Genomic DNA, 15,269 nt, shown 5'->3' with positions numbered 1-15,269 from the left:
GAGAGAGAGACCAGGAAGCAATTCGATGAGTTGTCTGGGGAGGAGTGGGACATACCGGATCACCAGCGCCAAAGGTCATTGGCCTTCAGACCGCGGGGATCCGGGTTCGATCTCTCACCGTTCCTCTCTGGCATTTTTCGTAACCGACTTTTACAACAGGAAATTAATTACGATTTTTTTTACTTTACTCTGAAAATTCACTATCTGATTGTTAATGAGAATGTGACTTTCTTCTTTATATTTTAGAAACTCGAAATTATTTTATTGACCAAAAAATAAGACTACAGTCACTAAAACGATTAGATTATTGTCAGTCCTTTTCTGTTTCATGTGTCTTCTGAAACGACACTCAACTTGCGCGAGGTCATTTTCTCAAACTTAAAAATCCACAGGAGACAAAAACAAAACAAAAAAAAAAAAAAAAAAAAAAACACTAAAAACACTTCATATTTGGAGCGACAACCTAACAATTTTTATCTTATTATTTTTTATGTCCTAGACCAATCTCTTTCATGTGTAAAAAACAAAACAAAAAAAAAGACAGGAAAAAGTGTTTCTGAAGAACTATGACTATTCCATATAAAAAATGAAGGAATACATTGCCTTACACTGCTGTTGCATTAAGTAGGAGGCGTCCTGTGCTGGTGTTAAGAGATTTAGTTGCGTGCGAAGCAGCTGAGGCCGTGACACACTCATGCAGGGGAACAATTATTCGGAACTGCCATTCAGTATCCCCATTCAGCAGTCAGGTTCAAATTTGAGAGCGAGCGGCGAGTTGGGATGAAGTTCAGGTGTGTGTGAGAGGATAGCCAGGGCAACAGTAATGCATGCAGTGCCGCCCTCCATTCTGGCCTGCACGGGTCAGACAGTGAGAATCTGCAACCATCCTCCCTCTCTGCCAGGACCTGTCAATCCTTACCCGTCTTGCTCGCTCCTGTGAATCCCATCATGGCTCCGTTCATCCTAATAGACTTGAGAATGGCACAGAGCGAGTTTCCTTAATCTGACAAAACTGTAGATTGAGCGCAGACAGACGCAGACGCGCAATCACTCACGCAATTACATGCAGACATAACAAATATACACAAACACATACAGACATACATACACATAGAGGAGAAACACACACACATGCACATTCACATGCAGACACAGACACACTCAGACATGTACAGACATGTAAACACACTTACTAGACACAACAGACATTCTCAGACACGCTCAGACACACACATGTGCTAAGACTACGTTTGTATTTACTTGTTATTTTACCGGGAAGTCGCTGCAAAGGAAGAAAAAGCTCTTTAGCCTCAAGATGTTATGAAAATATCCTTGTTTGTGGGATTATGTGACTCGTAGAGCTGCTTAGTGGGCGAGTGGTGACCGAATGGCTGCTTTACTCGTCAGGTATTGGATGGTGATAAGGGATGGCGTGTTGCTGTCCATAGCGAAATGTGATTGTTGATTAATGGTTGTTAGAATTTCTGAACGGCACTTAAGTTCTATTTATTTGTCTATTTATTCTGTTTAGTTAGTTTAGATCGTGAGTTTGTTAAGTTGTTTGTTCCTTACTTAGTTAGCGAGTTTGTTTGCTGGTTAGTTCATTAAGCCACTTTGCCTTGTGTGTGTGTCTGTGAGTGTGTGCTCACGTAATAGAGAGGTTGACGTATATGCATGTATGTTTATAAGATTAAAGATATTAATTCCAGCTTCATCAACACCTCCATTATCACCACCAGTAACACAACCTCCTCCTCCCCCTCTTCCTCCTCCTCCTCCTTCTCCTCCTCCCTTCACTATCACCACTTAGTCAGGCGTCTTGCACCCTATCCACGAGAACAATTGGGTCAGGCCAGGCGAGGACACGGGCGGAGGACAGGGCGGGTGGAAGATGCATGAGAGGTGCTTATCACACGCTCACCAAGAAATAGGAGAGGCCTGGTGATTGGTGACGCTCTGGGGTGCTAGAGGAGAGAGTGTTGCACATGTCTGGTGATTGTTCTCTGATGGTGTGATGGTGACTGTATTGCAAGCGTCATGTGAGTGAATACATAAAGTGTCAAGTGATTTTGATGGTGACTGCGCTGTGGTTGTCATGGGAAGTGTTTTGTGATGTGACTATGATTGTTGCGATAGTTGTATTGTATAATGTACTGTGTGTAACGGTGGTTGTTTTGAAAGTTTGATGGTAATTGCGTTGTGATGATTCATGGTCGTATTGCTGTGTGGTGGTGGTCGTGACGTCGCCGAAAGAGAGAGAGAGAGAGAGAGAGAGAGAGAGAGAGAGAGAGAGAGAGAGAGAGAGAGAGAGAGAGAGAGAGAGAGAATACTTGGCTTTCTTCATAAAAAAAAAAAAAAACTTGCGAAAATAGTTAACTTTCCCTTCGCCCATGATAATACATGCAAAATATATCACTCTGCTTATAAAAGGTTTTGCAGAATCCTTTATGTCGCTGGGAAAAGATTTTAGAGCATACACTTTCGTTTTTCTTTTATTTATTTATTTTTTTTTTCCTTCCCCGCCTGTGCTTGGCCTTGAGCAGGAGGTAACAAGCCTCTCCTCGGGCGGCGGGTGAAGGAGAGGAGCTTGTTGTTATGTATTATTAGGATGCGTGTTGAGTCTGTGCTTCGTGAACGGGAATGCTTACAGTTATCTTGTTTCGTTTCTCTTTGTAAAGTTGAAAATGATCTAGCTTTAGTGTTTTTTTTATTTATTTATTTATTTTTTTTTTATTAATTATTTCATTTTTAAGCGTCGAGACTCACAATTTGTCATTCAGCTTCTTTGTATTCGTGCATATTAACATATTTCTCCAATATATACAACCTTACGAGTTTAGTTGATCTGGAGTTTTAACGTGTCTTTAAAATCAGGATATCCAGTTATAACACTCGTCAGTCCTATCAAAATATACATTTACTTGCCGAACTTTCGTGCCTACAAGAATAACTTCAGTGAGTTAATCAATTTTGGATGATACTTTTAACGTTTCTTGTAGGACAGTCACCTCATTGGGTCTTTTTTTCGCTCTTTTTGTTGCACTTTGCTGACCCTGACCCTTTGTTTCCTTCTTCCCTGCAGAAGTTGTGGTTCCTGCACGTGTGGCCGTCGCTGCAGCAGGAGATGCGGACACAGGAAGTGTTGGCGGCGGTGCTGCAGCCCATCCTGAAGCTCATCTCAGACGTCACCACTGATGAGTATGAGAACATCATCCTCCCGCACTTCAGGTGAGTCCCGCCGCCTCACTCGTTGTCATTGCGTCTGTCCTTGCTTCTTTGTCTCTACCGGTTGCTGCTTCATCAATATTCCTCCTCTGGATGTCCTCTTCCTTTGCATATGTACTTCATATTTTACTTCCAGTTCTTCAGTTTGTTTTTTCCTATTTTTTTATCATTACTTTGTACTGTTTGTTTTATACTTGTTTATTTTCGTTTGTCAGTATTCCCTTCTTCGTTTCGGATTCTGTTTCTGTTTAAATGTACACTCGTATTTTCCTGTCCTGCAATTTTCATCACCAGTATTGTTCTTCCCGGAAGCGAAGGAGTACCAGGGACAAACCTCGGGTAAATAAGTGAACCAAGAAAACAGTGCGACACCTTCAAATTTTTAACAGGATATATGTGCCTTGGTGAATTGGGTAACGATCTGAAAAAGGCTGGGAAAGAATATTGTACTGTGTGCCTTTTCCCCTCCTGCAGCTTTCTCGCAGCAGCCTACAAACATTCATACCGGCTGTTTGCTTTCAGCCTAGAGCTTCCCGGCTGATCCCTTTCTGGCACAATAAATCCTGTACAGATAGATTGGTAAGCCTGGACGTGCACTCTTCTGGAAAAGCGCACACTCACTATAAAACTAACTACATGTTATAGAAGACCTAAGAAGACGTATTGGTGTACATACGCATGTCCATTGTTTAAATACCGTCACAGTGCGTGGGTGAGAACCAGTATTTATTATTATGGTTTCTGATATTTTGCTGCCACCTTACAAAACGCAATTTGAATTATACATCGCAATACGATTATGGTCTAGCCTGCTGAGTCACAGATGTCTCCTTACCAGACGCTGTGTGGATTTATTATCACCATTCGAACGATACAAAGAGATAGGGCTTAATAGTTATAATCTTAATTGCCTGTCACATCCTGAAGGACAAAAAAAAAAAAAAAACGCTATCACAAGAACAATACATAATTAAGGTGAAAGAATTAGATAAATACAAATACACGAAATAATAACGTACACTCAGAAAGGAACACGCAAGACGCGGTAATACGAGTACATTATGGAGATATTCTCTCTCTCTCTCTCTCTCTCTCTCTCTCTCTCTCTCTCTCTCTCTCTCTCTCTCTCTTTTTCAGCACTTTTCCACTTGTGGCTGGCGTGGCGCTAGCGTGGGCCCTAGCAGAGGCGGTCCATCTCCATAAGCGTGACAAACGGGCCTCGTGGATGGCTCTCTAGGCGCCTCGCTCTCCTGTTGTAGGCGACGGTACCTTTTGAGATAAACTTCTTGATTATTTTGTCACCGCAGCGTTACAAGAGAGTAGAGAGGATGGTGGTGCAGGTAGAGGCAGCTGCGGCGAGAGGGAAACAATGGATGAATGGATAATGAAGCCGTCGTTAAGCCCTGTTGTTGTTGATACTGTCATCGCATTAACCCTTGCTATCAGCGGGCATATTGCGGTAATAACCATTTCTCTCTCTCTCTCTCTCTCTCTCTCTCTCTCTCCTCTCTCTCTCTCTCTCTCTCTCTCTCTCTCTCGTTGTAGTGGTTCCTCTTCAAGTTGTCAAGTGTTGTCTAACCGTTGCGACTTTTCCTAATGTGCTTCCTCGTCTTAATGCGATTAGTAATGTTAAGTATTCTTTTTATCTAACCTAAACTTACATGATTATTACTGTTATTATTATTGCTTCATAAAAGCGAGGGTGGCGTTCGTTTAATGAAAGAAATTATTGTGAAATGACTATGTGCAATCACGTTTGTTTACTATCGTTGCTGTTGCGTTGTTGTTGTTGTTGTTGTTGTTGTTGTTGTTGTTTCGTTGTTTTTATTGTTGTTTTCTCTTTTCCTATTATTATTATTATTATTATTATTATCATTATTATTATTATTATTATTATTATTATTATTATTATTGTTATTATTATTATCATTATTATCATTATTATTATTATACTATTACTTCTACTAATATCATAATCATTATCAAACGGTGATTGTAGTATTAGCCCAAAATAAAAGAGTGCGCGCACACACACACACACACACACACACACACATACACACACACACGCACACACACACACACACACACATACACACACACACACACACACACACACACACACACACACACACACACACACACACACACACATACACACACACACACACAGAAGTATTGATTTTATCCGCTGGTCAGGATCTAAAATATTCAAGAGCAGCAGCAATACTCTTACACCACCACCACCACCACCACCACCACTACTACTACTACTACTACTACTACTACTACTACTACTACTACTACTACTACTACCTCCACCACTACCACCACCTCTACCACCACCATCAATATTACCTTCAGCACTTTCATCCACACCATCTCGGCAAATGGTGAACACGTATACCACCACCACCACCATCACCACAACAACAACAACAACATCTTCATTACACAGCAACACTAACCACAACTCGATACCAAGACATTATCATCACCACCACCACCACCACCACTTCCCACTCCTTGACACACCAGACCACACCCATCACAGGATCCCAGTACACACATCCTCTACCTTCTAGTGCCTCACCTTATTCCTGAGTCCCTTAATGACCCCACAAGACCTGGCCATCTCTCCTCTGCTCTCTCTTCGGGGTCGAGAGTTGGGATGTACAGTCAGGGTCAGAAGTTAAATAAAATGCACCACTCACTTCTACTCTTTAGATTATACCAAGTGTCAGGTTTTATAAGGACCTTGTCACATCACATTAATACTGAGGAAAAAAACATGAGAGTGGAAGTGAGTGACGGGGATTGCTGAATTATGACCACGTGTGTGTATGTGTGTGTGTGTGTGTATCATTTGGAAGAGGAAGTGGTTGAGTTCTATTCATGGTGTCACTTTTTCTTCCGTTTTTCTTTTCCTTGTTTTTTTTTTTTAATGGATGATGGCAGGAAGAACATAAGAACATCAGGAAATAGGGACACGACCAAACGAAATTCACTGCATGTAACAAATCACCTTATGACGATATAATGATGTCTTACCTTCACATGTTACCTTATTCCTGCTGTGGATAACATCATTCACTCTCGTTTAGTTATGCTTCACTATGACCCTTAGCGGCGTTACTGTCACTCGCTTCTACAAAGTTATCAACACAATGTAGATCAAAACTTCTTTACTAATATTGCTCCAAAATGGGGGGTTTCAGTGTTTGTTTATTTCTTTAACTGATATTTTATTGACCTCATGGAGTAACCTGTGTATTTTTTGCTTCTTTATTTGTTGGCTTGTTTGTTGGCTTGTTTGTTTGCTTGTTTGTTTGCGGAGAGACCCATAACAGTGCTACTTTATTTGATGGTGAGTGATTGAATGGTTTGTGTACTCGTACCTACCACCCGTTTCTCTCTCTCTCTCTCTCTTTCTCTCTCTCTCTCTCTCTCTCTCTCTCTCTCTCTCTCTCTCTCTCTCTCTCTCTCGGGTGCGCTCCTGAACGAATTATTACTATTAGTACTATTAGTTTATTTCAATTCGTGGAAGTAATTGAATTCTCGCGAGGGCAGCAGCTGACGTCCTCGAGCAGTTTTCCGGCGGCATGAAGAACCTGAAGATAACACATAACTCCAACATAAGAGGTCGTAAACATATCTAATGGTCTATGAAGAGACATTACCAGCGTGTGAAAAAATAGCGTATATCTCACATGGCTGACGGATGGGAAATTGCGCGCGCACACACACACGAACACAATTTCACGAGGGACAAAATATTGGGTTTTCAAATTGATGCTCATGGCTTGAAAACATTTTAGCATTTCACCCCTGTAAGCATAGAGGGGGGCGGCATCCCTTTACTGCTGACCTGAAGAACTCCCGCTGATCACACGCAGCCAACTCAAAGGGAAAGTGGAAAAACGAGCCTCATTTTTACCTTGAATGTGTAGGGGTGGTACTTTTTTGTCTCTTTCTTTCATTCTTCCAGTTTTGTTTTTCCTTTTCTCTCTCTCTCTCTCTCTCTCTCTCTCTCTCTCTCTCTCTCTCTCTCTCTCTCTCTCTCTCTCTCTCTCCTAATCTTCTTTTTCCGTGTATAGCGTACGTTATTTTTGGCTCGTTTCTCTTTACTGTTACTTTTTTTTTCGTTTTTTTCCATTTATTTGTCGCTGTCCCCTAGATTTTCCCTCTTTTCTTTTTTTTTTGTGTATTTTCTGCTGTTTCACTTGTTATTTTTCTTTTTTTCTTTTCTTCCATTCGTTCCCTCTCGATCTTTTTCTTATTTTCTTTTTTTCATTCATCATCTCATTCTTTATTTCATTACTTTTCCCCTTTTCTTTCTTTCGTTCTTTCTTTCTTTCTTTCTTTCTTTCTTTCTTTCATTCGTGCTTGCTTGTTTGTTTTGTCGCTTACGTGTTTTCTGTCCTTCGCTCTTTAGGCATTCTTTTGTTTATTCTTGTTGCTTACGTGTTTTGTTGCTTACGTTTTTGTTGCTTACGTTTTTGTTGCTTACGTTTTTGTTGCTTACGTTTTTGTTGCTTACGTTTTTGTTGCTTACGTGTTTTGTTGCTTACGTGTTTTGTTTATTCTTGTTGCTTACGTGTTTTCTGTCCTTCGCTCTTTAGGCATTCTTTTGTTTATTCTTGTATCACTCATAGATGTCAAAAACCCCAACAAAGGACGAGCAGAAAGAAAAAGAAAAAAAAAATCAAATAAAGAAATCCAATACTACACCATCATTGTCTGGAAAAAAAAGAAAAATAAGAAAAAGAAAATTAGATAGGAAACCTTGAGGACGTTTTGCGATTGGTATTCGTTATATTCGTTAGCTTTTGGACGGAGGAGAGACAAGAGACGGGCAGCAGGGATAGGGAAGAAGAAGAAGAAGAAGAAGAAGAAGCCCCTGGAGGTTCTTCGATTTAAGCATTCCGTTCTGGCCTCTGGATAGCGTATCTATGAAAAGAGAGTGAGGCGCGAAGGAGAGCAGCGAGGGGGAAAATGACGATGGCGAGGACACACACACACAGAGAGAGAGAGATTACGATGGCGATGGAAGAAAGGAGTCAGCGACCGAGCAAGAATGTTGAGAGGTAGTACATGGAAAAAAAATGTGTATAAAGTGAAGTTCTGTGGCGGGTTTGGGAGGACTGTGGAAGAAAGTGAAGAGGAAACCGTGGCCATGATGACGCTGGGATGATAATGTTAAAAAGAAAAAAAAAAACTTCATAGAGGAAAAAAGGTGAAATAGACTGTTGTTCATTAGTGTCTCTGGGAAGATCTTGGAAGGGAGTGAAGACGAATCTGAGATCACTATGTCATTGCGGGAGAGAGAATGCGATGAAAACAGAATACGCTTGAAGAACGAAAGAAAATTATAGAACATGGGTGCAAAATTGTAAGAGAAGTAATGAAGACCAAGCTGATGTCACGATGGTGTTAAAATGATGAAAAACACAAAGAAATATTCAAATAAAAGAATCCGTATGAAGAAAAAGAAGTAGGATGTAGTGCAAAGCTGAATATGGAAGACGAATGTGGTGGAAATGAAAATGAAGACAAAGCAGAGATCACGATAGCGCTGGGAGAAAGGAAATCATGACGTTGTTGGAAAAAAAAGTAATTGTGTGAAAGAAAAGAGAAATTCCTGTGATTTGGGGAGAACGAGAAAAGATAATGAAGACAGCAAATAGCAAAATGGTGCTGGGAGAAAAGAGTGAATGAAAACATAAATAAAAAAAAAATACGTTTTATTTTTTAACTTGCTTGTTCACTGAATTGCATCTGAATATAAAAATAGCGGTTTTTTTTTTTTAGGAAGGAAAATAGAGCGTAGTGGAAATTTACTTGTATGAATGAAAATATTTAATAAAATGCACGATCACTTGTTTATAAATTTGTGGCGAAGTACAGAGCTTGCTGGGATTTGGGGGAATGAAAAAAAATAAATAAATAATGGAATGGAAATAATGGGTAAAGAAAATGGTGAACTAGAACGAAACTCAGTGATGCGTAAAATTGTAGCAGAGTGTAGAGACTGAAAAGAGCTGGGAATAAAAAAAAAAAAGTAAAATAAAAAGACATATGTACGAAGAAAAGGATAAAATTACACATACCAAAAATAAATAACGAATAAATGAATAACAAAACTGTAGATGATGTAATATAAGATGTTTCAACGATCCTGTCAACACCAAGACTAAACCCAGACCAAAAACAGAACCGATAATGTAAAAGCTATACTCCTCCCTTGAGAGAAAGAGGAAGAGAAGAGCATTGTGTTGGTATCATTTAGACATCCATTCACGTGATATTCATTGTAGAACGTCCCTTTGCTTCTTTTGCACCCTTTGCATATTTCATTAAGAGAGAGACAAAGCTGGCCACGGAATTAGTTGACAGGAAGAACAAAGGAAGAGAGAGAGAGAGAGAGAGAGAGAGAGAGAGAGAGAGAGAGAGAGAGAGAGAGAGAGAGAGAGAGGGAGAGAGAGAGAGAGAGAGAGAAGAAATGCACTTTTCTAAACACATCTAGGCGGCACATGTGTGATATATTAACGTTTCTGGGATAAAGGGCTTGGAACGATCAAACACTGGCTTATGTATTGGTGGCATGGGTGGAATTCGAACGGGAACCTCACAGGAGGAAGATACTTTTTTTTTTTTTCCATTTCATGTTGTTTTTGTTGCTGTTTTCATTTCCTGTACCAAGCAGAATCGCCTCTTGCTGGTGTGCATGTGCAATACCAGAGAGAGAGAGAGAGAGAGAGAGAGAGAGAGAGAGAGAGAGAGAGAGAGAGAGAGAGAGAGAGAGAGAGAGAGTAAGTGTACTGCCATCCAGACCAAAGCTAAAAGAAGAACCCAGTCATCGGGCCACGAAAACCAGAAATGTGGCGGAATCCGATATCGCCGCGAAATCCTCTAACAGATGACGAATTCCCGATACAGTTAATGCCACGATTATGAGGCGGGGGAAGGGAAAGCCGAGGGTGAAATTATCATAAATTCCGGTGATCCCCGAGGGTGATTGATGCGCCTGACGGATTATTAGAAGGTGATTGGTTGTGCAGACGAGGCCAGGCAGACATTCAGGGCACATTGAAGCACATCGCACGACTCGCTGAAGCTGATTGAAACCCCAATACATACGTGAACGAACCGCTATGCAAAACTAAGGCTCTACATACACGCCATTAATGGGTTTCCGGCACGTGAATGGCCCCTCAGCATTAGTGGATATAAGCGAGGGATTCAGCTACTGCTTTCTGGATCACGGCTCTCGTATCCTTCTTTTATTTCTATGTATGGCGTGGAGTGAGAGGAAGTGAGTCGAGGCGCACTTAACGAGACCCTATTGGAACTGTTAACGGAGTGCCTCGAGGTGGTGTCATTTCTGCTTGCGAGGCAAACAACAGTAGAATTAGAACCTCTTATACAATGCCAAGGAAAGGAAGCGTATGTGTGTGTGTGTGTGTCCACCTCTCTGTCTTTTTCATACACCGAGCCTTTCTTCCCTCCTCCTCCTCCTCCTTCTCCATTAATAGCCTCTCTCCTCTTCCATTTGCATCTTTCTATCTTCACATCCTCCTCCTCTTCTTCCCTCGTCTCTCCATTCCCCCTCCATGCATCCACCTCTCTCCCCTTAGCCCCCTCCACCCCACTGTAAATCCTCTCCCTCCCTTTCCCCCATTCTCCCATGACCCTCTCCCAGTTTTTTCCTGATTATTTTCCTCTCTCCCTCCCTCCCTTCCCATCCACCATACAGCCATTCTCTCTCTCTCTCTCTCTCCTTCCCTGTTTTTCTCTATCTGTCCCCAGCCATTCCTACTCTCATTCCCACTCTCCCCACTCTCTCTGACACTCCCTTCTCCCTTGGTAGTCCCTCACTCTCTTACTCTGTTCCTTTTACTCTTTTACTTTTACTTACTTTCTTACTCTCCCATTTGCTCCCTCATACTCATTAATTCCTAGTCTGTCATCTCTTTTTTCTGATAAACTGTGAAATTCTCTGCCTTTTTTTTTCCTTCTTATGACTTTGCTGCTTCAAGAGAGGATTTTCAAAACAACTGCTAACTTAGATATTTTTTCCTATTGTACATATCTGAAGGGATAATTGAGGTTGGTCTCCCCATCTTTATTTATTTATTTTTTTCTTTTATCCTTGGCTAGCCTCCTTGACACGTAAAAAATTATAACCAATCCTCCATTTACCCCTTCTGCCTCATCTTCGCTAACCAACGCCCTCTCTTTCTCTCCATTTTTCCAGGAGTCTGCTTAAGTACCCCTCCCTCCACTCCTACTTCACCTTCACTCGTCAACACCTTTCCTTTCTCCATACTTTTACAGGGGTGTGTTTAACGTGCCCAAGAGTATCCAGGCCTCCGTCACGCTACTCGAGAACATTCACGTCATCCTCGAGAAGACTCCCAGCGAGGATGTCTCCACTGACATCCTGCCCATCATCTACTCTGGCCTTGAGTCCTCCACCGTGCAGGTTCAGGTGAGTCCGGCGGCTGGAAGGGGCGGAAAAAAAATGGGTCAGAAACGGGAAGATGGGTCTAGAAGGCATGAGACTAAAAAAAATGTCTGGAAAGGAGAGGTGAGTGTAATAGTACGGGAAGGGAAGGAAGAAATAGGTCTGGAACGGAAAGATGGGTAAGGAATGCGGGACGGGAAGGGAAAGTGAGTCTGTAAGATGCATGGATAGTGCTGGGAGGGGAGAAAAATGTATTTTGAACGGGAATATGGGTGTGAAATGCTGGAAGAGGCGAGAAGGTAGGTTTGCAAGGTTGGAGGGGTGTGAGTGAGAGGAGAAATGGAGAAAAGTGGAAGGGATAGGGGGGGATGGGTGAAGGAAAGTCATTGGACGACACGAAGCTGGGAAGAAGTGGAAGGTGGGAGCTGGGAAACCGATCTCCTATTTATTTATCTATTTATTTTATTTTATTTATTATTTTATTTATTATTTTATTTTATCTTATTTATTTTTATTTTTTTATTTTATTTATTTTTTGTCCATTACAAGGAAAAGAAAAAAAAGCCTACACACACCTCTGCTTGCTTGTTTCCTTACTTGCGTATACCTGTGAGGGAGGAAGGGAGGGGAGTAGGGGAGTGTCGCACAGGTAACAAAGGGACAAACAGGTGCGTTTTGCCCTTAAGGTGATTCTGCTTCGAAGGGCGTGGAGTGTTTGATCATCTTTTCTTCCACTAGACGCTTCTATGGTGCCCCTCTCTCAGTCTCTTCTTTCATCTTCCTTTGGCGTTATCATTTTTTTTTCTTCTCCTTCTCTTTCATTTTCCTCTTCAGATTCCTATTCCAGTTATGGGCTTCTTTCCTTGTCATTTATTGCTTCTCTTTACGCTCTCTTTGCAGTTATGATATCCCCCTGATCATGAACATATTTCATTTTTAAAAGCAATTCCAACAACAACAACAACATCTCCAACAACAACAACAACAACAACAACAACAACAACAACAACACTGGCCCAGCACACAGAACTGCCTGAATGCTGGAATAAAAAAAGTTACGACTGGAACAACTGGTCTGGAATCAGATTTGTTGTTGTTGTTGTTGTTGTTGTTGTTGTTGTTGTTGTTCCTTTGTCTCTTTCATCATCCAACCAATTTATATTTTTAAAGTGGTCGCCGCGCGGTATAATTCCTTGCATGATTTTTTTTTTCTCTCGTTTATTTGTGGCTTTAAAAAGAGCGTGTGTGATGCGTCGTGTTCGCAAGTTTTTCATCTGAAGTGTAGATGGATATTTTTGTTATCAATTTGCGCTAACGTGTAATTATGTTCTCTGCTACGGAAGGAAACGTAATGTTGGAATTGAATTTAAAAACACACATCAGTCACATCACGCACATCAGATGGAATTAGAGTTGATGCCTCTCGTATATCGTTTACTCTTCTTCCTATAAAATTTCAGCAGTTTCGGGACAAGACAAGGACAGCTTACAACCCGATACCTCTCACATGTATGTTTCAGTCTCGTCCTACAATATCCCTCTAAATTTTACGGCATGACAAGAACAGCTCGTGGAATGGCGAACTAAAGAACTTGGTACCTCTCAGATATATATTTTAGTTCTCTTCCAATGATATCTCTTTGAATTTTACGGTTTGCCAATGAGAGCTCACGGTATCGCCAGTGTAGCTTTGGTTTTCAGTATGCGAAACTGGAATATCTTGTGACAGAGGGAAGGAGCGATAGTTCCAGATAAATTATCCGCTGTTTCTTCATTTCTGTTCGTGGTAACCGTGGGCGGGATACAAATAGCGTACCCGTTCTATACTAGTAAGGGATACAATTGCTTAGTAGACTCAGAGGATGCGTTACCATTAAAATCAGCGGTAGATGATCAAAAGAAACAACAATATGGCGGTATGTGGGAAAGTGAAGAGTCAGGTCTTGGAAGGGAACTAATGAGACAAATATGTAGGGGTAAGAAAGACAAGAAATAGATCAGAAAAAGAAAAATAATAGGGTTCAAGCTTAAAAAAAAAAAAGGTTCAAAAAGAGGTAGGAAGGAATTGGTTCTCAAATAAAGAGGTAGATTAATTAAATAGACTCGGTAAACAGGTTGCTAGCTTCTTTTATTTTATTTTATTTATTCATTTATTTATGTTATTTATTTATTTATTTATTTGTTTATTTATTTATTTTGTATCTTTTTAGAAGTGGTGGGAGGATAGAGTATATGCGAGACACACCATTAAAAAAGACCACCTAAGGTTATTTTTTAAAAGAGCCACGTCACTCCACACTTTCCCTTCAACACTAACACACACCTCTCCTCCTTATCTGTGTGTGTGTGTATGTGTGTATGTGAGGGAGGGAGGAAGGGAGACGTCTTCCAGGTAACAAAGGGACATGCAGATAAGATGATTCTGCTTCAGAGGACTTGGAGTGTTTGGCTGTTCAAAGAGGAACGTCAACGAAGAGACAAAGAGTAGAATGGAGGAACAGAACTCCGGTAAAGTTACAATGACAGGAAGCAACAAAACTGGAAAAGATTTGTAAGAGACGCCAACCTCTGAATAGGGAAACGGCGGAGCGGGAGGAATAAGGAGAAAAAACATTGTTTCTGAAACATTAATGCTAAGAAAAACCTCCCATCCCAATTAAGAATTACAGGAACTTCAGGAATTAAGACTCGTATTCTCTTTCTCCTCCGGCTTTCATAAGGATTATTTTCAAAAGCCGCAGAGGTTACCGTGGTTGTTTTCCCACTGATGATGTAGAATTCTTGTTAAATTATAATTAGTATCATGGAGACACCCTTCAAAACCCTAACCATTCCACGAGAAACTGATAAGAATTGTTAAGAAAGAGATAAGGCCCTGAAACGATTTCGAGTAAGGTTCTGAGTGGTGTGTAGTGGTCTGTGGCACCTCTGGGGATTAGATAAAGTCTTTTTATTATGAGAGTCGCCTGCCAGATGTCCTTGAACTGTCAGTATATGAATGAGTAGGGCAGTGAGTTCGAGAGATCACAAACCTCTTGACTACTAATGGCAGTATGTTATTGTAACCAGAGAGTGACTTTTAGACGATTCAGCGATATTTGTCTTGGATTAGTAATATAGATTTACACGAGCACGTAATTAAACACATATACATGCATGATTTTACGCACTCACACTACACCACGCTCGGCTCACAACCAAGAAGGCCCGGGTTCGAATCCCGGGCGGGGCGAGACAAATTGGCGAGCCTCTTAATGTATAGTCCCTGTTCACCTAGCAGCAAGTAGGTAAAGGATGTACCCCAAGGGGTTGTGACCTCGCTGTCCCGGTGTGTGGTGTGTAAGTGGTCTCAGTCCTACTCAAAGATTGGTCACTATGAACTCTGAGCTCTTTCTGTAGGGTTGAATCACACACACACACACACACACACACACACCCTCCTCTCTCTACATAGGTCGCGGCAGTGGTAGCGGCGACGAACGCTTCAGAATACCTTGACGCCGAGGCTATAAAGAAAACGGTGCTGCCGCGTACGAAGGCGATCTACGAGAAGTCCCCCACTGACGTTTCCCTCTGC

The 15,269-nt window shown here is 41.3% G+C and overlaps 1 protein-coding gene across 1 annotated transcript in view; it reads left to right on the top strand.

The window, feature by feature from the left end:
• Positions 1 to 15,269, top strand: part of LOC135110552 (SCY1-like protein 2) — a 328,030-nt gene that overhangs the window by 276,351 nt on the left and 36,410 nt on the right. Inside the window, 3 exon segments of the mRNA XM_064022973.1 lie at positions 3,083 to 3,228; positions 11,563 to 11,716; positions 15,147 to 15,269. The exon segment at positions 15,147 to 15,269 is cut by the window's right edge and continues 127 nt beyond it. Coding sequence (XP_063879043.1) covers positions 3,083 to 3,228; positions 11,563 to 11,716; positions 15,147 to 15,269 — 423 coding nt within the window.

The sequence above is a fragment of the Scylla paramamosain genome, chromosome 20 (assembly GCF_035594125.1).
Source record: "Scylla paramamosain isolate STU-SP2022 chromosome 20, ASM3559412v1, whole genome shotgun sequence".
Taxonomy (NCBI): domain Eukaryota; kingdom Metazoa; phylum Arthropoda; class Malacostraca; order Decapoda; family Portunidae; genus Scylla; species Scylla paramamosain.
The sequence above is the reverse complement of the archived record's forward strand: the minus strand, read 5'-3'. Positions and strand labels throughout refer to the sequence as shown.